General features: G+C 56.6%; 12 protein-coding genes across 12 annotated transcripts; 5 read left to right on the forward strand and 7 right to left on the reverse strand.

The window, feature by feature from the left end:
- Positions 1 to 1,626: 1,626 nt before the first annotated feature.
- MRPS9 (37S ribosomal protein S9, mitochondrial) lies at positions 1,627 to 2,700 on the reverse strand (the record flags this gene model as incomplete). Its single annotated transcript, XM_028641173.1, has 2 exons — positions 1,627 to 1,718; positions 1,782 to 2,700. The coding sequence occupies 2 exons, from the start codon at positions 2,698 to 2,700 to the stop codon at positions 1,627 to 1,629; spliced, it is 1,011 nt and encodes a 336-aa protein (XP_028494727.1).
- Positions 2,701 to 3,061: 361 nt separating this feature from the next.
- On the forward strand, positions 3,062 to 4,671 carry D7B24_007057 (uncharacterized protein; the record flags this gene model as incomplete). The annotated part of the gene is made up of 4 exons (XM_028641174.1): positions 3,062 to 3,091; positions 3,182 to 3,368; positions 3,603 to 3,651; positions 3,714 to 4,671. 4 exons carry the CDS (start codon positions 3,062 to 3,064, stop codon positions 4,669 to 4,671), a joined length of 1,224 nt encoding a protein of 407 aa, XP_028494728.1.
- Positions 4,672 to 5,264: 593 nt separating this feature from the next.
- Positions 5,265 to 6,383, reverse strand: D7B24_007058 (uncharacterized protein; the record flags this gene model as incomplete). The annotated part of the gene is made up of 2 exons (XM_028641175.1): positions 5,265 to 6,063; positions 6,139 to 6,383. 2 exons carry the CDS (start codon positions 6,381 to 6,383, stop codon positions 5,265 to 5,267), a joined length of 1,044 nt encoding a protein of 347 aa, XP_028494729.1.
- A 555-nt stretch (positions 6,384 to 6,938) lies between these two features.
- Positions 6,939 to 7,888, forward strand: RRP36 (rRNA biogenesis protein rrp36; the record flags this gene model as incomplete). Its single annotated transcript, XM_028641176.1, has 2 exons — positions 6,939 to 7,112; positions 7,163 to 7,888. 2 exons carry the CDS (start codon positions 6,939 to 6,941, stop codon positions 7,886 to 7,888), a joined length of 900 nt encoding a protein of 299 aa, XP_028494730.1.
- A 372-nt stretch (positions 7,889 to 8,260) lies between these two features.
- Positions 8,261 to 10,441, reverse strand: D7B24_007060 (uncharacterized protein; the record flags this gene model as incomplete). Its single annotated transcript, XM_028641177.1, has 1 exon — positions 8,261 to 10,441. The coding sequence occupies one exon, from the start codon at positions 10,439 to 10,441 to the stop codon at positions 8,261 to 8,263; it is 2,181 nt and encodes a 726-aa protein (XP_028494731.1).
- A 256-nt stretch (positions 10,442 to 10,697) lies between these two features.
- On the reverse strand, positions 10,698 to 12,023 carry D7B24_007061 (uncharacterized protein; the record flags this gene model as incomplete). Its single annotated transcript, XM_028641178.1, has 1 exon — positions 10,698 to 12,023. One exon carries the CDS (start codon positions 12,021 to 12,023, stop codon positions 10,698 to 10,700), a length of 1,326 nt encoding a protein of 441 aa, XP_028494732.1.
- A 603-nt stretch (positions 12,024 to 12,626) lies between these two features.
- D7B24_007062 (uncharacterized protein) lies at positions 12,627 to 14,337 on the forward strand (the record flags this gene model as incomplete). Its single annotated transcript, XM_028641179.1, has 6 exons — positions 12,627 to 12,776; positions 12,837 to 13,353; positions 13,406 to 13,649; positions 13,699 to 14,060; positions 14,120 to 14,244; positions 14,299 to 14,337. 6 exons carry the CDS (start codon positions 12,627 to 12,629, stop codon positions 14,335 to 14,337), a joined length of 1,437 nt encoding a protein of 478 aa, XP_028494733.1.
- A 200-nt stretch (positions 14,338 to 14,537) lies between these two features.
- On the reverse strand, positions 14,538 to 14,975 carry D7B24_007063 (uncharacterized protein; the record flags this gene model as incomplete). Its single annotated transcript, XM_028641180.1, has 1 exon — positions 14,538 to 14,975. The coding sequence occupies one exon, from the start codon at positions 14,973 to 14,975 to the stop codon at positions 14,538 to 14,540; it is 438 nt and encodes a 145-aa protein (XP_028494734.1).
- A 296-nt stretch (positions 14,976 to 15,271) lies between these two features.
- On the forward strand, positions 15,272 to 15,771 carry TRF2 (Transcription elongation factor SPT4; the record flags this gene model as incomplete). Its single annotated transcript, XM_028641181.1, has 3 exons — positions 15,272 to 15,352; positions 15,416 to 15,669; positions 15,738 to 15,771. The coding sequence occupies 3 exons, from the start codon at positions 15,272 to 15,274 to the stop codon at positions 15,769 to 15,771; spliced, it is 369 nt and encodes a 122-aa protein (XP_028494735.1).
- A 196-nt stretch (positions 15,772 to 15,967) lies between these two features.
- On the reverse strand, positions 15,968 to 16,984 carry D7B24_007065 (uncharacterized protein; the record flags this gene model as incomplete). Its single annotated transcript, XM_028641182.1, has 1 exon — positions 15,968 to 16,984. The coding sequence occupies one exon, from the start codon at positions 16,982 to 16,984 to the stop codon at positions 15,968 to 15,970; it is 1,017 nt and encodes a 338-aa protein (XP_028494736.1).
- Positions 16,985 to 17,702: 718 nt separating this feature from the next.
- D7B24_007066 (uncharacterized protein) lies at positions 17,703 to 18,449 on the reverse strand (the record flags this gene model as incomplete). The annotated part of the gene is made up of 3 exons (XM_028641183.1): positions 17,703 to 17,993; positions 18,052 to 18,240; positions 18,297 to 18,449. 3 exons carry the CDS (start codon positions 18,447 to 18,449, stop codon positions 17,703 to 17,705), a joined length of 633 nt encoding a protein of 210 aa, XP_028494737.1.
- Positions 18,450 to 19,052: 603 nt separating this feature from the next.
- On the forward strand, positions 19,053 to 21,017 carry D7B24_007067 (uncharacterized protein; the record flags this gene model as incomplete). Its single annotated transcript, XM_028641184.1, has 3 exons — positions 19,053 to 19,139; positions 19,190 to 20,763; positions 20,822 to 21,017. The coding sequence occupies 3 exons, from the start codon at positions 19,053 to 19,055 to the stop codon at positions 21,015 to 21,017; spliced, it is 1,857 nt and encodes a 618-aa protein (XP_028494738.1).
- Between the last annotated feature and the right edge of the window lie 722 nt (positions 21,018 to 21,739).

Here is a 21,739-nt window from a genome sequence, read left to right on the forward strand (position 1 = left end):
GGGGGGAGGGGGTCCATTCGAGCATCAAGCACCACTCAGGGCCGTCCGTCTGAGGTCCGAGAGCCTCTGAGAGAGATACCCAAATGATGGAGAGAATGAGCCCTGATCAGCCTCACTTGTCGATCACCACACTGCACCCTGGGGCATGACCAGACCAGACCAGCCTGCCAGCCCTGGCCAACGCACATCCCCACCCTCCCCCCCGAACCATTGTTCGACAATGGTATCCGTCGACAACCCATGCCCTCCACTGTCACGGTACCATCACTGCCGTAACCACTGCCATGGTCGCCGCGTCAGGGGTGCGTGAGACGTGTCTTCGACATTGTTGCCTCGACTAGGTAACGAGGCTGCATTGCCCTGCGCCATCCTAGCTTTGCGTTGAGCAAAGCCATGCGCCTCCTCTCCGTCGTCACGCTGATACTAATCTTGCACGCCAAGGACCGCACTGCATCATGACAGGGCAGCCGACGACTGTCGAGAAGCCTCGTGTTCATCTCTCAATACCCTCGTCCTTTTAGTCTACCGGCATCCCTGGTGAAACTCGGCCTGCCTGCCCTCAAATCAATGCTGGGTCGCCTCGCAAGACCCATTGGCTCACAGAAGGCAGACGTAATGAAACGACATTGACGATGCACCCACCCCTTCATACTTCTAGAAGCCTCCCAAGACGGGCCTGACGAACCTAGCGGACAGAGAGGGACGCTTTCATCTGCCGTCATTGTCTGTGCTTTCGCAGTTCTCACCCCATTCGGACGTTGCGAAGCCATCATGCTGCAGACCCGTCGGCACTTTCAGCAGCCAGCCGCGCCAAATGTCACACTTCTCTGATGTCGGAAGCGCCCGGCACCTCATTTCGCATTCAAATGGTCCCGTTCACCGACGAACGTCTGCTCATTTCCTGTTGTGTGAGTAATGGCCCACAGGTGATCATAACGCTCCCTCGTCATTATCACACTCGCCTGATACAGCCAACGCCCGGCTGTGGCTTACGGTCATGCCGTACCAAGATCATGCTCATATCAGATGCTCTGACACTACAATCCATGGAACCGACTTAGCATCTAGAAGCTTTCCCTATCCCCTATTTTTATTCTTTAGTTTTCCTCCCCATCCGTCTCAAAGGCCAGCCCGCACCTGGAATCGGACCAAGGCGTTTCGAGCACAAGGCTTCATGCCAGGATCCGAACGACATCACTTCAAGGGCACTACGAGGTAGAGTACGTCGGGTTGCGGAAGGAAAGTCGCACCCGTCTCGCATGGGAAGCGCCGCACACTCTTTTTGTCAGTTGCCCTAATGCATAAAGGAGTCCAATTACCGACTAGTCGTCGGGCGATTCCTGTCACCAGATGACACGTTAGTAGTCAGTCTCCCATCGGTGTTTGAGGGCGCTTCTGCGAAGAGCCCAGCCGCTACGCAGAAGCGTCCAGTCCAAGAAAACAAAATCTCATCGGCTGGGCGCCTTCAAGTCTCACGCATTTGAATCTGCAGCCACAAAATGTTGATGATACAATGACATGATTGTACAGAAATAATACAGAGATGTCTTGACGCGCCCTCTTCCCCTTGACGCCTGTTATGGAATTCCGATGTCGAACATGCTGGCCTCAACGTGGTGTCGACTCTTAACGCTTGACCCAGGCAGGCATCTTCCGTGCCTTGACGTGGCCGTGTTTCTTCCTCTCCACCACCCTCTTGTCTCTCGTAATACATCCAGCTGCGAGAATCACAGTCAGCAAGCGAATATTGAAAGAGACCGAACTTCCGCACCAAGGCTTACCTGCGCGAAGAGTTGGCTTCAGAGCTGGCTCATGAGCCATGAGAGCTTTGGAAATGGCCAGTGTCAAGGCTTCTGCCTGTCCGGTGGTGCCACCACCCTCAACGAGAGCCCACACATTATACTTGTCTATCCTTTCCGTACTCTTAAGCGCCCAAACAACGCTCTCGCGGTCGTGAATGCGACCGAAAGCCTGGCTAAGCGGTTTGCCATTGATTTGCACCTCGCCTGTCCCCTCAATCACCCAGGCACGGGCTGTGGACTCTTTTCTCCGGCCAACACCAAGCGCCCTGCCGAATTTGTCAAGCTTGATCTCCTTGGCAACATTGAGGAAAGGGTTGATGTCGCGCTTGAAGCCCTCGAGGACCTTCTTGACCTCCCCTGGCATGATCTTCGGGTGGATCTGATGCAGACGCTTGACCATGTGGAGCACCTTGCTGTACGGGAGCGCCTTGACGGGCTCGCCCGTGTACAGCCTGTAGCCATCCAAAGTCTTCCATAGTTGCGGGGGAACTTCGTCCGGCGGCAAGGTCGGCAGCTTCTGGTATCTTTCGAAGAGAGCCGTGAGCTCTACTAGAGCGTCGTTGAATCGAGGTTGACGAGTGAAGTAGGAAGGCGAGGCGGGAAAGGCGCGAACGTGGACGACGCCATCAAGAGGCTTCTCGGGGGGTGGAACAAGTCCCTTGCTTGAGGAGCTGGAGGCCTCCTGGCTAAGCTCGAGGGCCTTGATTTCGTTCTGCAGCTGGACGACAGCTTCATCGGTAGCTTCCGTTTCGATCTTTGACGTCTCTCCGGCCGTGGTCAGCGGTCTCGCGTTGACCTTGGAGAAGGTCAATGGCTGCCATTGGGCCTTTGGAATCTGCGCCCGCGCAAGCTGAAGAAAGCAGCGCATGTGCTGAGACCCAGCACGCAAAGCTGACATGATGCTGTTGACGCCTGTCGTGGTTGTCGCGGTGTGATGGAGACCCGAAACCCCCATATCACGAACTGGAAATCTTTCTTGGGAGGGAGTGGCTTACTCTGGAACCCATGTCACGTGCTACGAGCTCCAGCCACAGATAAAGTGTGTTACGCCACGACTCGTTGCTGTAGAGCTCCCACTTTGGGCACGAGCGGGGCAGCAGGCGGGGCACTGTCCTCCTCTTCCGCCCCCGAGCGAAATTTCGCCTCGATGAAATTTGTTGACACCTGGAGAGGGGCTGTGAACTTTTTCTCTCCTACCTTCACCTTCTGTCTTTCCAAACCCTCTTCCTTCCATCATCTGCGCATACCACAAGCACAAGATGGCGTTCGGCAAGCTTTTCGCGTACCAGGTAAGCATTGCAGCAGCTTCATTTCATGGATGCTCGCAGTCGCTTTCGCTGTTTCCTGTGTGCCAAAGCTGATCACATTCTTCTTTTCAGGGCAACCCCCGCACCACTGCCATCCTCGTTGTGGCCAAGGCCAACGGCGTCGAGCTCGACCTCGTTGAGTCCGATGGCTCCAAGCCCACCGAGGAGCACCTCAAGGCCAACCCCCTCGGCAAGATCCCCGCCTTCCTTGGTGAGGATGGCTACGCCCTCTCTGAGGCCATTGCTGTCGCCATCTACAGTACGTATACCCTGAGTCACACTCAGACGAACCAGCTCCAGTCTCTGCTTCGCTGCGTTCTTTCTTCACCCTCTTCTCCCCCCCTCCTGCGAAATGATGACCTAGACAATTCAATCAGTTATCCCTGGCCGAATCACCGTGTGTGGATATGCTCTAACTTCTGATCTCGTTCTCATTCACAAACTTTTTGCGCTCGCATCTGTTGGAGAATTGTTGGCTAACTCACCATCATAGTCACCTCCCAGAACGAGAAGACCACTCTCCTCGGCAAGACCAAGCAGGAGTATGTTCCCCATCTCAGTACATCCCGTCATTTGATGCCTTAATGCTGACTTGGAATCGCAGCTACGCTTCCATCCTGAGGTGGATGTCCTTCGTCAACTCCGAGGTCCTCCCTCCTCTGGGTGGCTGGTTCCGCCCTCTTCTCGGAAGGGACCCCTACAACAAGAAGGCTGTTGAGGACTCCTCCAAGGTTGCTCTCAAGGCCGTTGGTGCCATTGAGAAGCACCTCCAGAACAACACCTACCTTGTTGGCGAGCGCATCACCCTCGCCGATATCTTCGCTGCCAGCATCATCTCGCGCGGTTTCGAGTTCTTCTTCGACAAGGAGTGGCGCTCGCAGAACCCCAACACCTACCGTTGGTTCGACACCATTGTCAACCAGGACATCTACACCGCCGTCGCTGGCAAGCAGGAGTACCTCGAGAAGCCCAAGCTGACCAACGTCGCCCCCAAGAAGGCCGAGGCTCCCAAGCCCGCCGCCCCCAAGCCCGCCCCCGCTGCCGCTCCTGCTGCCGAGGACGAGCCCGCCCCTAAGCCCAAGCACCCTCTTGAGGCCCTCCCCCGCGCCACCGTCCCCATCGACGAGTGGAAGCGCCAGTACTCCAACCTCGAGACCCCCGAGGCCCTGAAGTGGTTCTGGGAGAACATTCCCTTCGAGGAGTACTCTCTGTGGAAGGTCGACTACAAGTACAACGATGAGCTCACCATGACTTTCATGTCTGCCAACCTCATTGGCGGCTTCAACGCCCGTCTTGAGGGTTCGCGCAAGTACCTTTTCGGCTGCGCCTCCGTCTACGGCGAGACCAACGCCTCGGTCATCCAGGGTGCTTTTGTCGTCCGCGGCCAGGAGTTCAAGCCCGTCTTCGACGTCGCTCCCGATTACGAGAGCTACGAGTTCACCAAGCTTGACCCCACCAAGCCCGAGGACAAGGAGTTCGTCGAGAACATGTGGTCCTGGGAGAAGGGTGTCACCGTTGACGGCAAGGAGTACCCCCACGCCGCCGGCAAGGTCCTGAAATAAGCGTCTCGCTTACAGGGCGGAAGGAGTAACGTGATGCGCGATGATGATGGTTTATGGCAGGGATTGTTATGAGGTCACGAACTGGGAACGGATCGGGGTGGATGATATTCATGGTCCCCAGGGATTCCGCGTGCGGTGTGGCCCGGAGGTTTTAAAAGAGCCGCAAGTGCCCGGTAAACAAGCTGCAGATGAATATGATGAGTGAATCAAGCTGGTTCGACACATGCTGTGATAATGATAAGACGATCTCTGGCTGTGACTATACTTTCCCGAACCATGATGCGCATGACTTCTAGCACTATGCGCGCACTCAACACAGCCATCCTGTGAAGAGGCTTCATCGCAATGTCAATGTCAGGGACTGTCGTTCCGCAATATGGCTACGCGGATTGTACTTGATGACAAGACGACAAGGCCATGCGTGCCCTACGACCGTTTCCGCACCTTCATGACCCGATGCCTCTTGTTCCGTGGGTATCAATGCAACACAAAATAGTGTCAAACGTCTCAAGCCAAACGCCAGACCAATGGTGCGCCCCATACTGGCGCGTCTGCCCAACGCACCCGCCAGCCGCCCCTCCCGCCTCTCGCCGCTACGCCGAAGGCGGACGCTCGAGCGTGTAGTCGTCCCGCAGGCCAAAGGGATGGAGACGCATGTACTGGCTGATGTCGCCCTGGTAGCAGAGCGCGTTGATGTAGTCGTGGACCTGGGGCAGCACGTCGGTGGCCTCGTTGGCGTCGCCGAAAAACTCGGGGATGCGCAGCAGGTTGAAGGGCTCGCTGCGGGCCTTCTCGAGCGAGTCGTCGACGAGGACCGTGTTGGTCTGGTCCCAGCGCAGGCCGTCCGGGTGGGAGGCCTGGACGGCGGCGTCGGCCCAGATGCGCTGCAGGCGCTTGTAGCACTGGACGCGCTTGACGTAGTCGGCGGGCGTCAGGTCGAACTTGTCGCGGCCCCAGGCGGCGACGAGGCGGCTGGCGTACGCGGCGGGCGCGACGTCGCCGCCGCCCTCGGCGAGCTGGGCCACCATCTTGGCGACGTTTTCGGGCCGCGCCGACGACCACACGGCGACGTGGAGCGTGTCGATGCAGTAGTGCATGAAGCGCTTGGCGTATGGCCGCTCGATGAAGTTGTGGGATCTGCGCCGGTCGGGCCGGTGGAGGAGCGTGCCGTTGAGGTCGAGCACGACGAGGATGGCGCGGGGCCGCGCGAGCGTCGTCGGAGGCTTCTCGGCCTGCGTGAGGTAGGCTGGTGTCGGGTTGGGGATGCCGCCTGAAGCGGCGCTCGGAGCGACGACCTTGTCGCGTTCCTCTGTTGGGCCGCCGTTGTTCTTGATCTTGCGCTTGGTCCCTTTCTCGCCCCGAGCCTTGGCTTTCTTGTTGAGCTTGCCTTTTCTGTTGATTGGGCAGGTTAGTTTGCGCTTGACCTGCAGGCAGAGGAGAATATGTCTGGGTGCATTGTCGACTTACGGCTCGGTAGGGGCGTTCGGTGGAGGTAACCTCGTCATCGCCGCAGGGCCTGTTGGGATCGATACGGGCTGGTTCGTCTGCATACTACCATGAGGTGCTGTGGGCACAGGAACGGAGGGACCAGAATGGAACTGTGATGTGCCGCTTGGGGTTGTGTCGAAGTAGAAGCTGGGCATCTGAGAGGGCTGCATGGCAAAGTTCCCGCCGCCAGGGGCAGCATTGCCACGGAAGGAGTTGTACTCCATTCTAGGTTGTTTGCGTGTGTATATCTGCAGGCTTTCACGCAGTTCTGGAGCACCAGGACCTGTATGCACTGCTGTTCTCCGGGCCGGTTCTGGCTTTGCAGGCGACAAGCAGCGTTTCGCACTGATGGTCAATGGTCGTGGTTGCGAGGGTGTCCCGAGAACAAGGTTGAAGGATCGGGGATGCGTTGGCTTGGTGGACTGCGGACGCAGAGGTCCTGAGAGTATTCTTCTGGGATGGAAGTGCATGAGCTCTTGCTGTGCAACTGAATGGAGTGTGCAGAGTCAAACCTGAGGAAATGGCTTCAACAGACGTCGCATCATGGCCAGTCGCAAGCAGAGGCACGACTCAAGGCCGGAGCCACAGCCAGATTGAACCGTGTATGCATCAATCGATGTCTGCCCCGCAAACCTTACATACCTACATATCTTATCGCTCATGGCCCCCACTAAAAAGTTGGACAGGCCCACCTCCACCTCTCATGGCCTGTTGCATCGTGAATGAAGGTCCTCAACCCCTTCAATCATTGAGTCTTCAGTCTCACTTTCCACACGACGATGCTTAAATCAACAGCAAGAAAGAGGAAGGCGCCTTCTGCGGGGCCCTCGGGTCTTCAGAGGCGCGTACGCGCGCGAAAGGAGGAGATCGACTCCGAGATCGATGAGAGCTCCAATCCATCAGAAAATGAGGGCTCAGAACAGAGTTCAGGTGAAGATGAGGAGGACGAAGAGGTACGAGGCCCGCGTCACTACGTGCGATCACCGAACTGACAAACTCGTAGCCCAAAGCCTCACGGTCTTCCAAATCCAACCTAGACATGGCTTCCATCTCATTCGGCGCCCTCGCGAAAGCCCAAGCATCTATGCCCAAGCGCAGCAAGAAGGAGTCTGCAGAATCAGAAGAATCAGAGATCGATGACTCGGGAAGCGACTCTGGCAATGAAAGCAAGTACCGCAAGCGTGGCGGTCTCGCTAAGCGATCGTCAAAACATGCACCCACTGAGATGTCCTCGAAACGCCCCGTCTCTCGCAAACGCGAGATTTTCCAGGTGCCCAAGGTCGAGGCACGCGATCCCCGCTTCGACCCAGCTGTCAACTCTGGCGGGAGTAACTTTGACGAGGCCAAGGCCAAGAAGGCCTATGCTTTCCTCGATGAGTATCGTGACTCGGAGATGGCCGAACTCCGAATGGAGATTCGCAAGACCAAAGATGCGGTACAAAAGGAGCGACTACAGACCCTGCTCCAATCAATGCAGAACCGAAAGAAGGCGGCAAAGCGCAAGGACGACGAGAAGAGGATCCTTGAGGAGCACAGGCAGCGGGAGAAGGATCTTGTCCAGCAGGGCAAACAGCCGTTCTATCTTAAAAAGTCGGAGCAGAAGAAGAGGTTGCTGACGGAGCAGTTCAAGGGCATGAAGAAGAAACAGGTCAACAAGGTCATCGAGCGCAAGAGGAAGAAGGTGGCAGCCAAGGAGAAGATGGAACTGGACCAGCTGCAAAGACGATGAGGCGCAGGTGGCAGGTTCAAATCAGCCAAGATACGAAATCTATATTCACTTCACAAGCACCGCGTCGTTCCGCCGGTCATCATTATGTTCTTCTCTTAGTTGAAGTTGCCATGCACACGAACCTTTTGCGGCACGTGGGACAGTGCTTCAAATGCCCTGTGCTGATGAACGACAGGATGCCACATTCGGGAGGCTCTTGTGTTCGATTGTCTTGTTAATAGCAGGACGCAAGCGCTCTTGTTGATTGTTTTCACAGTGTTCGAAGATGTGTGTGTATTCTATCTTACCCGTGACCCGTTGTACACCTTTTATCCGCACGTCTCATCTACTGTTACAGGTTGTTACATGGCGGGATGATCTGCAGCTCCCCTATTACATGAAGCCATTTTTCTTCAAGCTCTCCTCAAACATCCCCTTGCACCTAACCTTGCTCTCCATCTTGGCGCATAGCAAGAAAGCGCCGCTCAACTTTCGGTGAAGGCTGTATGTCTCCTCAGGTGGAGGTGCTAGGCGCTCCGCAAGCATGACCGGGATCAAAGCCTTGACGCGCTCAGTAATACTCTGGTCCTTGAAATCGTAAACCTCGGGCGCCGAGGCGAGGAACGGCTCCGCCAGCGTCAGCACGGATTTGATGTGTGCATCAACCATGACTCGGCTCTCGTGGCCCGTGAGGTATCCCAGGCTCTCCGAGAGGCTCTTCACCGTCTCGCGATCGGAGCGAGATGCAGCAGCCAGAAGCTGTACGTACTGCTTGACAAACGTGTCGGGGTACTCGCGTGAGGCGCCAAAGTCGAGCAGCTCGAGCCTGTTGGTCTTGGCGTTGTACAAGAAGTTGGTCCAGTTGGGATCAGTCTGCATGAAGCGGAACTCGGTGATTTCGCGAAGACACAGCTGTAGGATCTGAGTGCCAATCCAGTCTTTCTGGTCCTGGGTGAAGGACTTGATTCGGGTTACGCCAACACCGTCCATGAAGTCCATGGTCAAGACCTGCTTCCCTGACGCTTCCAGGTAGACAGTGGGCACTAGGAATGTGTCCTGGTCGTTAGCAAGGAGCTCCTTGTAGCGGATGGCGCATTGCGCCTCGCGCTCGTAGTCGCACTCCCAGCCCAGCTCCAAACGAGCATTATCGATCGTCTTGTTCAAGTAGAGGCCCTTGGGCAGCAGTTTGGTGGCCGTCAAGAGAATACTCAAGTTGTCAAGGTCTGAGTTGATCGAATCGGCCACTCCAGGGAATTGGATCTTGACAGCAACGCGCCGGCTGCCTTCCTTCAAAATGGCTCGATGGACCTGACCAATGGACGCTGCGGCTATTGGCTTCTCCTCAAACTCCTCGAAGAGATCTCGCCATTGGGGTCCCAGGTTTGCGACCAAGACCTTGTCCCGCTGCCATGCGGGCATGTAGTCTGCCCGATCTTGAACTCTCTGGAGGACCTCTTGTAACGGTGCCGGGAGCATCTTGGAGTCTTGGAAGCTCATCATCTGCCCTAGCTTCAGTGCTGCGCCTCTCATCTTGGAGAGCTTAGAGACCAACCGCTCCATGTTTCCGGCGCTCAACAACACAGACCCCGATCCGGTTCCGCCGAAAGCCCGCCCGATGCCCTCTGTGATGGCGCCGCCCATGATTCCTGCTGCGAGGCCACCATAGTTCCAGAGGCGACCCATCCGCGACGAAGGTACCTTGGATTCTCTCAGGACATGGACGGGTCGTGTTGCCTCAACATCCGTCTGATGAGGCGCAGGGCTAGTTGCTTCGACCTTATCGAGAGCAGCTTGGAGTGATTGGTTGGCATCCTGGCTGGCCGGACCGCCAACTGGCTCTGCCTTGGTGTTGGGTAAAGGCTGAGGCGTCGGAGTGAGTGGAACAGGGTTCGCATGTGGCTTGGGCGATGCTGAATGAGAATGCTGCATGAACTCGGGCAACCCCGTGGGCTTTGGCTTTTCCCTCGCTCCGAGATCTCCCAGCAACCCGGATCCTCGTTTCGTGTGGAAAATATTGACATCGATTCCGGGGGGCAAATTCTCCGGTTCGTCAGGACGCTTTGGTGCTGACGATGGCTTTTGAGACTCGAAAACGGCCTGCGCCAGGCCGGCGTCCGGGGTGCGCTGACTTGATTCCAAGGGAGATGCATCAGACCATTGAGACGCCGTGGGCTTAGGTTGCCTCAATTGCGAGAGCACGGAGGTCGAGTCTGGGTGTAGACCTGCTGCGTGATTCAAGCCCGGAGTTGGAGACGCTGTAGATTTGTGAGGTACATGCGTGGCTTGCTGTGCGGCTTGCACCGATGAGGCAGCATCATTGGCAACGATGGGTCCTTTCTCTGTGGGCGTTGCGAATGGCGCAACTTGGGAGGCTGAAGTTGAAGCCGCTGGTGTTGGCGCTTCCTGTGGATCTGCTGACGGACGGATCGTTCGACTCTTCAGTGAAGCGGCGATGCCGGATGTCCTGTTGAGCGACTCCAGCTGCCGGCCTCGCAACGCGACATGCTTGGTTGCCACGGACCGTGAGGCATTCAGGACCGATGCCAGGTCGATGGCGAATCTAACAAATCTCATCTGAAAGGCGAGAGGAGATGCTGTCTTGCTAGCATCACACCCATATCCTTGTGAAATGAAGTCAAGAGGTCCGCACGTTGTGGTGAGCTGGGACCAAGTTCACAGGTCGTCATCGAAGCAAGGTTGAAGATTGTTTTAAGCAGCATATGCAACAATTGGGTATCTCACACCGAGGAGCGGATGGGGTGCAGAAGAAAGGGGACTACGCTCGAATCGATCCTGGGGTATCTAATTTATCTCATACATGTCATATCCTCTATTCTTTCCTTGAGACGCTCTTCAATAAAGAGCCACGAGCTCGCATGGGCGTTGACTTGGATCCGGAACCACCTGAGCTGCCGGGCCGGGGGCTTCCGATTTGGCTCCATAACCTCTGCGCTGCGGGCGTCAATCCTCCTGTAACGCGCGGGCTTGATGGGAATTTGGGCACAGGCGTCTTAGCTACTTTGCCAGACAGCCCGTTCTTCACAGCTTCTCGTTTCGATTGGGCTGCCCGCTCGACGAGACGGTGGTGGAGGCTCTCTCTCTTGCCCTGTTCCTGGAGTTTGAAAGGATTCGGAGTGGCGTCTCCTGGTCCGAGATCAATGACCGGAAGCGCCACTGTCTCCGGCTCATCATCCTCGTCATCAACAAATGCATATCCGTTGACTCTTGGCGTCTCACTACCCCCCACCATACTGGAGTTCTGGTCATTGGCCCTGGTCCGTCCAGCGATGGCATCTCTTACAGCAGACAGGGTCGGAGATGCGGGTCGCTTGATGGCAGCAGGCTCCGGTACCCTCGTGTTCAAATAATTGATCGACTTGGGCGCCATTCTTGACTCAGCTTGCGCTTTTTGCGCAGGGCTTTCGTACTCGTCGTCTACCCCCTCCGGCTCGAACATTAGGCCATTTCGGGGATTCGCGTTCCAACTGTCCGGACGCCCAGGCCTGTCGTCTTTATCCTTAATGGCCAGCCTGTCGCGCTTGAAGCCGTCATCCACTAGGCTTCTCGTCGTCGCGATCTTTGCTTCGACCTCGGCTTGCTTGATCATTTGCTTCGACGGCAACTTGTTCCCACGCCAGATCCAAGCATACTTCTCAGCCTTCTTCTGATTTTGCTTATCCAAAAGCTTGTAGAAACTCTCGTTGTCCTCGCTGGTATATTTGGCCTGGAAGCTCGCCAGGCTCATATTGGTGTCGACCGCTGGCACAGGCACCTCCCTGGCAGTGGTCGAAGCCGACATTGGCGTGTCGGCGCCATATGCTGAGGGTGTCCGCCCATTGTTTGTATGCCTTGTGTTCCTTCGTGGTGTTTGGGAGGTGTGGCGTCCAGGAGTCATGACGCGCTGCAGCCTTTGACCTGCGTTGGATATCCAGGCCGCGTCCTTGGATTCGAGAGCGTCTAGGTATTCTTGCTTCGTTTCCGTTTCGAGAAGACCAGGGAAGAAATCACGTGCGATGATTTGGGACAAAGCGTCGGTGTATGCATCTTCGTCTATGACCTTCTTCGGTCGCTTGATCTTCTTGGTCGGCGGTGGTGGCGGCATCAAATCGGTGTCAGCGCGCTTCCGCACGAGCGCCTGCGTTTGGGGAAGATCCATGGCCAAGGCGTCGAGGTCCGGGTTAGGCTGCACTGGTGGCTCGAGAGGAGTTTGTACACGAGAGGCCTAGCCTTCCGGCTACCGCCAGCGCAAGGGCGGGTGGCTGCTGTATGTGAGGGTGACGTTTCTCGGATGGAGGAAGACGTATCGGCTGGATGCTGAAGTTTCCGCACGTAACAATGCCATCCATCACGAGCAGGTGCGGAAGAGTCCCGCCACCTCCAACACAGTGAGGGTAGGATGCGTGATAACGGACGAAGAGATAGGCAAATAGGCCGTATCTAAACGACCCCTCCTAGCGTTAATGCAATCGAGGCAACCCGCGCGCGGGTTCCTCCCAGCTTCTACTCAAATGCCTTTGAGCATGATCCTTGCAAGGTTCAGTCCATCGTGAATTGCCTCCTGCTGAAGGGCGATTTTGTTTACCCATTTTCTACCCCGATTTACCCCAAAACTCAAAACTTTAAAATCTCGAGAGTTCGCTCAGTTTCTTCGCAGTGCTGCGTTTCTCCTCGGTGCAGCAGTATTTCAGCGCCCCTCGATTCTCCGAACCTTGCGCCGAGCTTGGCAGCACAGTACCCCACGCGGCGAAACACCACAGACATGGCCACCCCAGAGGAGCAAGCAACGGCGTTGAAGAACCAGGGCAACAAGGCCTTCGCCGAACACGACTGGCCCACTGCCATCAGCTTCTACACCAAGGCGATCGACCTGAACGACAAGGAGCCCACATACTTTACCAACCGAGCGCAGGTGTGTTGCCCTGTCACCTCTTTCCTGCTCGCGTGACTGATGTTCTCTCTCCTTGCGCAGGCTCACATCAAGGCCGAGTCCTACGGCTATGCCATCGCCGACTGCGACAAGGCCCTCGCCTTGAACCCCAAGCTCGTCAAGGCATACTTCCGACGAGGCCTGGCCCACACCGCCATCATTCGGCCCAAGGAGGCTCTCAAGGACTTTAGGGAATGCATCAGGATCGACCCCAATAACAAGGATGCCAAGTTGAAGCTTGACGAGTGCAAGAAGATTGTGCGAAAGCTTGACTTCTTTGCCGCCATCGAGGTCGGCGACGAGCCCTCGGCTGCTGAGGGTCTGGATGTCGATTCCATGGTGGTCGATGCCGACTACGACGGTGTCAAGCTCGGCAACGAGATGACTCAAGAGTTCATTGATGACATGACGGAAAGGTTCAAGACTGGAAAGCTGATCCACAAGAAGTACGTCTACCAGATTCTTCTGGCCGTCAAGCAGCTTGTGTACGACGAGGCGACCATGGTGGAAATGACGATTCCTGATGATGTGAAACTCACTGTTTGCGGTGACACGCACGGTACGTAGCGGGCCACGGCTCTTCTCGAGACACTTGACTAACGAGCGTACAGGCCAGTACTTCGATCTGATGGAGCTGTTCCGCCTGAACGGCAAGCCGGATGACAAGCACTACTACCTCTTCAACGGCGACTTCGTCGACCGAGGATCATGGTCCACTGAGATCGCGCTGCTACTGTATGCCAACAAGTGGCTGCGTCCCAAGGCCTTCTTCCTGAACCGCGGTAACCACGAGACCGACGACATGAACCGCGTGTACGGTTTCGAGGGCGAGTGCAAGGCAAAGTACAACGAAAGGTACGTCTCACATGCTTCGAATGAAGGACAGCAAACTCACAACACCCAGGATATTCAAGCTCTTCTCTGAGAGCTTCTCTGCCCTGCCGCTGGCGACCCTCATCGGCTCCAAGTACCTCGTTCTGCACGGCGGTCTGTTCTCCGACGACAAGGTCACCCTCGATGACATCCGTGCTCTCGACAGGCACAAGCAGCGCCAGCCTGGCCAGTCTGGTCTCATGATGGAGATGCTCTGGACCGATCCCCAGGAGGAGCCTGGTCGTGGTCCCAGCAAGCGCGGTGTCGGCATGCAGTTCGGCCCTGACATCACCAAGAAGTTCTGCGAGAACAACGGTCTCGAGGCTGTCATTCGCAGTCACGAAGTCCGCATGGATGGTTACGAGGTGCAGCATGATGGACGGTGCATCACAGGTAAGAGAACGGTGGTATTCATGTTGTTTTATTTGTTTGACTGACCCTTTTCGCTCTAGTCTTTTCTGCGCCCAAGTATTGCGACTCGACCGAGAACCGGGGTGCTTACATCAACATCGGACCCGATTACAAGCTGCAGTTTGAGCAATTTGATGCAGTCGCTCACCCGGACATCAAGCCGATGGTAAGTTCCTCCTGTGCTCGGCCCTCTTGAGACACTCCGCTGACCAGTCTGCAGGCGTACGCCCAAAGCTCTCTTATGTCGTCTCTGATGTGAACGAAGGCTCGACTTAGCGATGACGGTCATGTGTCGGAGTTGGGTTTCGGAGCATCGCCGCTGATTAGGAGCGCGCAGGGGGGCGTATATTTTGCCGCCGTGGCCAGGTGGGATAGGCGGCTCATCCAAAAAGGGGAGTTCTGGCCGTTGTCTTATAGTCGAAACCAGAACCAGCCTCAAACGTTTGTTCATGAACTCTGTCATGACGTCCAAAGCTTTTCTTGCCCATCTCCGCCGACCATGGCGCCGAGCCAGTCAGAGCATTGTCGTATTCTGAGGATCGTATGAGCACCAGCATCTCGCGTCCCCGGCCATGCTGTCAGGGCAGCCGCGAAGGCGCCTAGGTCTTGGCGGGGGACACGCAGCCAGCACTCGTTGCCCTGGACCTTGAGGATATCCAGCGAGATTGCTGCGCCCGTGGCGCCCAGGAACTGCCTCAAAGCAGAGGTACAAAACGAGTGAAATTGCAGCGCGTCTGTTGATGTCGTCCCCGGCTTATCTCTGGCCACCTCCAAGTGGGCATAGGAGTATAGCGGAGCTTTGATCGAGCATGTCAAGAGTTCGTGCGACTTGTGATTTTGGTGGGCCAGCTGTGTGCTCGCCGGTGCAGTGTCCTGACCCTTGCTCTGAGTCGACATTGCGGCTTTTGTGCTGCTCTGCCAGTTTCTCGGAACCCTGAATTATGAGTTTTGTCGTGACTTGGTGATGAAGTTTTAGCATTGAGCAGGTCTGGTCGGGTTTGGTGTACAGTGCGTAACGGCGGGGCAGCCGCCCTTTTAGTTGCATCTCCCATCAAAGCTCGAGGACAAACAATCACCCTATTGTATGTATTTCTTGACGATCCAGCTACATAGAAACGACCAACACCGCATTGCGCCACGAACAACACCGCGCCCGGACCCAAGCGCCTTCTCCCGACAGACGCACGACCGCCATGGCGAATAACTTTGTCGCTCCAAACCAGCAGCGCTTCCTCCGCGCTTGCATGGTCTGCTCCATCGTCATGACCACAGCAGTACGACCCGCCAGCCACCGCTCCACCCCCTTGACCGATTGCGAGCTGACCTGATTGCCACAGCGCTTCCGCGACGAAGGATGCCCGAACTGCGAGGAGGTCCTCCATCTCGCGGGCTCGCAGGAACAAATCGAGAGCTGCACGTCGCAGGTTTTTGAGGGCCTCATCACGCTCGCGGATCCCTCGAGGTCATGGGTTGCAAAGTGGCAGCGCCTGGACGGCTACGTCAAGGGTGTTTACGCGACCAAGGTATCGGGCCAGCTCCCGGACGAGGTTCGGATGCAGCTCGAGGAGGAGTATGGCCGGCGGTACATCCCGTAAGTTCCTGTGCCTTTGCTCTCGCGACAGCCTCGGCGCCCAGGTTCACGTTCTAACAGAGAAACAGGAGAGACGGTACTGAGCAGGACGATGGAGCTTGATACAGCTTGGGCGCAACACGTGTGATTTCTGCGACGGCGTTTGATGGGGGTGGGGGCATATGAAAGAGTCGAGGCCCAGACTCTTCCGGAAATTCATAACTTCTTGCAATTGGTATCTACCGTGGCACCCGACCATGAACCCTGACCGTGACCGAAAGACTGATAACGCCGAATACTCGATGACAGATGTGTAACACTAGTTGTTCGTTCTTTGCTTCTTCCACGAAGGCGGTCCTGACCCTGGCGTGTCCCTCGAGCGTTTCCTGTCCATCCTCTCCATGTCTTCCTTCATGATCCTCTCCGCCTCGCTCATCTTCTTCGGCTGTTGGAAGGCATTCTTCTTGGTGCTGCCGCCGCCTAACGCATTCTTTTTGGCTTGCGCAAAGACATTCTTGGTCTGCGGCTTGGCCGTCATCTTGAGCGACACGCCGCCGAGTGACGGCTTCGCGGCCGGTGTGTCCTTTGTCTCCGCACTTGACTCCGGCTTTGTCTCTTGCGCCGGGGCCGGCGACGCTGACGTCTCGTCCTTGGGCGGCGTCACCTCTGGCTTGGCTGTGGTCGTGGCGGGCGGCTTCGCACCGAAGGAGAGCGTAATCTTCTCACCCGCCTGCCTCTTGAGTTGGCGGTCCTCTTCGTCCTCCTCCTCGTCACTCTTGACACCCGCCGCTTTCTGTGCCCTCTTGATCTGCTCGCGGATCATCATCTGTTCCACCTCTTCATTGCCCCTGTCCTGCGCCTCCTTCCGCCTCAGCGCATCCTGCCTGCGCAGCGCTTCGGGCGAGTTGTCGATCCACGAAATGTGCAGCCCCTTGTCCGTCTCCTCCACGCGACAGATGCCCTCGCGGCCGAGGTGCTTGGCAAACTCGGTGAGGCTGGGCCACTTGGTCGCGTTCATGTGGACGTGCTCCTTGTTGGCAATGTACTCCTGGTAGAACCGGTTGATCTGGACCTGCTTCTCGCCGTGGCCCGTCCGCAGGAGCATGATGAAGTCGCGCAGGAACTGGTTGCTGTACTCGTTGATGAACTTCTTGGGGTCCTCGCCGACGACGAGCATCTGGCGCACGTGCGACTCGCTCTGCGAGTGCAGCTTGAAGCCGTTCTCATCGCGACACTGCTTCTCGCACACCTGGCAGAACCAGCGCAGACGCTGGAGGCCCTTGCTCTTGAGCTTGTTCGACAGGTGCTTTGTCGAGCCGACCTCTGCTTTGCCCATGGTGGCGGTTTGGTGGGAACCTGATGGAGTGCTGAAGGCTGTGCTGATGTTGCGCCGGAGCCAGCAATGTCGCTGGGGTGTGTAAGATGCGCAGTATTGATTGTAGAAGGTCGCAAGTCAAAGCACGATGCTTCACCTGTGTGGATGTACACCAAGGTTGTCGATGTGCAGACGCGCGCTTCAATGTCGCAATGGCAATTGTGATGCCCAGGCGTATCAAACATGAGGGACGCTAAAAGATCTTATCAGCAAGCACCTACTCGGCGGGACGCTTCCGAATGTCTGGGAGCATAGGTGGGGGCGACGTTTAGTCAGCACACTTTTTCGAGCAGCACCGTGCCACGTATTGGGCTGCTCCCTGAGGAGAGGCCCCTGAGAGGCAAGGGATGCAAAGTCGGACATCGACTTTGCTCAGTTCTGTGGACTTCAGAGTGGCTTGCTCATGTGACGGTTGGATCATTGTTGGGAATATGATTTTGAACTACGCTCATGTGCTCATATAGACCAGCCTCTGCAGCCCCTCCCCAATGGACGCGGCGCAGTCCGCCTGGTCTTCCAGACCACCCGTGATAAATCAAGTCATCAAAGTTGTTGCCCATCGAGTGCGGCACATCGCTTTTGAGCCCACGATACGTGTGAGCCTCCGCCGGCTCCTCCCTTTGCCAGCGCCACCATGATGAATTCAGAACATATGTCATGACAAGGCCAGTCCCGCCCTTTACACGTAGCCCTTGCGCGCACCCTGGAAGAAGAACCGGACAACGAAGACCTGCAGGCCGCCCATGAGAACAATGAGAGCGCACTGGATCATGCTGAAGTTGATGATCCTCGACTCGGTGCTCCTGACGGTGGCAAAGTTGCGGTTCTCGCGCGTGCGGAAGTACTTCTGGCCTCTGGAGATGGTCGACAGCTTGCTGGAGAGCTTGAAGACAGTCTCTTCGAGGACGGAGGTCTGTTCGGGGGAGGTGCCCTGCTTCGACGGCAGCTCGGCGCGCTTCTCGTTCTCGACCTAGTGCGGCAAGTGTCAGTGTAGTTCGTATTCGTCGGGGCATGAGGTGTGCTCGTACGGCAATCTCAAAGTCGACGAATTTGTCGGCGAAGGTGCTCATCTCGTTGTTGAAGCAGAACTGGTACTCGCCAATGACGATGGCGTTGAAGACAAAGTCGCCCTGGCGCTCCTTCTCGCCATCGAGGATGATCTTCTGATTCGGGCCGGTGACAACGTAATCGACATCGAACGAACCACCGGATTGGACCTGTCCAATACTGTCAGCAGGCTGTAGCCAGGAGGGGGAATGGCGGCGATGCTCACGGCGAAGTAGAAAGCAATCTTCTCGCCCGCATTCTGGGTGACAGTGTAGAAGCAAGCCTTCTCGTGGGCTCCGAGCTTGTAGGTGAGGGCAGTGGCCGCAACTTGGGAGACGAGGCAGGCGTAGAGCCCGCAGGCGAAAGCAGACAACCTCATGATGGGCGTGGTTGGGGCTGATCTGGCATGTGCCGGGCGTTGATCTCGTCGGCTGGTGCGAATTTGGGGGGCAAGCTGCAAGCTGTCGCCAAAAGCTCGAGTGACGAACCGGCCACGGTCGCGACTCGATTGAGAGGCCCGGCCCGGATAATTAGTGCCCCGTTTGGGATGTAGGCCCTTGAACGTTCAGCCACAAACGATGGCTCCAGAGCCCCTGAAGTGTGGCTGATGGAGTCAGATCACTTATCGCGTCACAACACCGCGTCCGGACCCACCCGCGCGCGTCTTGGTGACTTCATCAGCACTGACGTCTTCGCCTTGCAGGGGCGCTCAAGGTTACCGCGACAGCGCCTATGGTCCCCAGTTCGGGTGCTGCCTTCGCTGTGTGCCGGCTAGCTTTACCTACCTACTACATGTCACGATAGGCACCAAACGCTTCTCGACGCGCCAATGTCGGCCTTTTCCTAATCATTTCCGATACTTTTCACTCAAACTCGCTTGTCTTGCCTCTACCCGTGATACCCGTCTGATCCCCATTATCACTTTGCTTTGTACCTTTCGCACTTCGCCTGCTCCTGTGGGGCATCACAACCCTCACTCACAATGTCTCTCCACGAGAAGACAGCCAGGTACTCATCAATAGTCCTGAGGCTTCTTTCCTACAGCTTCTTTCGATGGGTTGCCGGACCTGTGCGTACTACAAGGCTCCCTACGAGAACGAAGTGCTGACCATGACACAGGCTGCCGTCCCCCTGACGATTCTCACATTATTTGCTGTTTACGTGCCTTCTTTCATACTATCTTACCTGAAAGGGCCAGACTATCAGGTCGTTGACGATCAAGTAGAGGTTATTGTCGAGGAGCCTGTCGTCGTCGAGGGCGAGGCTGGTCAGGATGACAAGGTCGTCCTCGAGGCTGAAATCGATGAGACCATCACACTGGAGGAGAAGCCCGCCAACCCCCTGAAGTCGTTTCTCACCGGCGCACCTATTCACCACAGCCCGATCCTGTCGCTCCTCACGTTCCTCATCAACGTGGCTCTGGCTACAATGGTTAGTGATGTCCTCTTCAGAGCGCGGTACCAGTATCCGAGCAACGATCTTTCCTTCGTCAGACTCGGCTACGTCTCCCACGACGAGGCCAAGTTCCTCGTGAGAGAGCCCGACCAGACGAAACTACCTGTCACGCTCGAGATCCATGTCAAGGATGCCGTCGCTCCCTTCGACAACCCCCTTTGGCTCACCGGCGGCGAGGTCACACTGCTAGACAACTCAACCGATTTCACCTCCGTTCTGAACGTTCCTCTGAGGCACCCCCAGCAGCGCATTTACGAATGGAGGACTTCGAACAACCACTCCGGCGAATTCACGTCGCCTCCCAAGCCTGGACAGCTATCGTCTTACAATGATGGAAAGTTCACCTTCTTGTCGACGTCGTGCATCCTTCCGCGGTTCCCTTACAACCCACTCGATCATCCTCTCTCCATCCCCGGTCTTCGCCATCTCGCAAAGCTCCTCCCATCGCTGCAGGCTCAGCTGATGCTTTTCCTTGGAGACTTCATCTACATTGACGTTCCCAAGCGCCTGGGCATGACGGCCGAGGACTACAGGCAGAAATACCGTCACGTCTACGCCTCCCCCGACTGGGCGCCCGTCGCCCAGAACCTCAGCTGGATCCACGTGCTGGACGACCACGAAATCGCCAACGACTGGTCGGCGAACACGACCGGTGTGTACTCGGCCGCCGTGGACCCCTGGCACCACTACCACGCCAAGCCCAACCCGCCCGCTGCTCTCGTCGCAGGCAGCTCCCGCGCGCGGAGACTCGGCGCAACCTACTATGAGTTCACCCAGGGACCCGCCAGCTTCTTCCTCCTCGACACGCGAACGTACCGCTCCGACAACTACGAGCCCTTTGCGAGCGAGAACAAGACGATGCTCGGCGCCCAGCAGCTGGAGGACTTTCTCGCCTGGCTCCACCGCCCGGAGCCCAAGGGCGTCCAGTGGAAGATCGTAGCCTCCTCGGTCCCTCTGACGAAGAACTGGCCCGTCAACACAAAGGACACGTGGGGCGGCTTCCTCTCCGAGAGGCGAAAGGTCCTCGAGGCTATGTGGGATGCCGGGGCGCGGGGCGTCGGCGTCGTCATCGTGTCCGGCGACCGCCACGAGTTTGCCGCCACAAAGTTCCCGCCCCCGGAGGGCGGTCGCTGGCCCGAGACGGCTGCGCCGCACGAATTCTCGTGCAGCCCGCTGAACCAGTTCTCCTCTCCCGTGCCGACGTACAGGCAGTATGATGATGAAGATGTTGCCATCAAGTAGGACGTCCCCCACGAGCGCAATCCTGCGAGCGTTTGCTAACTTCACGTCAAAAAGGTATATCCACTCTGGCAACGCCAAGTTTGGTGCGCTCACTATTGAAAGTCACGAGGGCGGAACGCGCAGCAGCCTGACCTATCGCTTGTTTATCGATGGTAAGGAGGTCTGGGATACTGTTGTCCTGACGCCGACTGTGCCTGAGGTTGAGAAGACGCCCGCGTCTTTCTGGAACAGGATCATGGGAGGAGCCTAGGATGGGCGTGATTGTTTTTTTAAATCTCTATATATTTGCTTACGTAATACACACATCGACTCTTAGTTTTGCAAAATGTTTATGATGCTGTCGCAGCAACGGGTAGTTTCAAAGATAAATGGACAGGTGCAAATATACCCAGGGATATCAGTTGATTAAGAAGTTTTATCATGATTGTATTCTTAACAAGCAAGGCCTTCGTGGGCCGCCTGAACCATCAACCCCAGTTCTCCCAATAGTTCGCCGGATACACCTCCTCCGAAGTCTGAGTGGTGCTGAGCGTGTGAGCATCTGAAGGCGGCGATGCCCTCTCCTCGCTCGATGCACTAAAACCGGAACCACAATCATCTGCCTCAACATGGGCCGGCTTGTTTTCCGACGAATCTGGATCATGTCTCTTGTTAATAAGTACCGAAGCTCCGTGTCTGCAAACGCCGCCATGGTTGGGGTCACGACACGTCAGCCGGGTAGGCTTGTCCGACTTTCGACCCCCATGGGCAGAACCATCATCTAGCAGAGAATGCTCCATGAGGAATGACAGAAGGGGAAACTGCAGTCTTAGATCTTCTTCCGAGAGCACTGCATTGTTGACACCAATGTTTTCATGCTTCGGCCCCTGTCGGAATGAAGGCAAGCGTCTTCGCGCATCAGCACGGCTGAGTTGCCCATCTTGATGAAAAGTACGACCATGTCTCCAGCTCTGCCCAGAACTTGTTTCTCCA

Source organism: Verticillium nonalfalfae (genome assembly GCF_003724135.2).
Source record: "Verticillium nonalfalfae strain VnAa140/NRRL 66861 chromosome Unknown scaffold_54, whole genome shotgun sequence".
Lineage (NCBI taxonomy): Eukaryota > Fungi > Ascomycota > Sordariomycetes > Glomerellales > Plectosphaerellaceae > Verticillium > Verticillium nonalfalfae.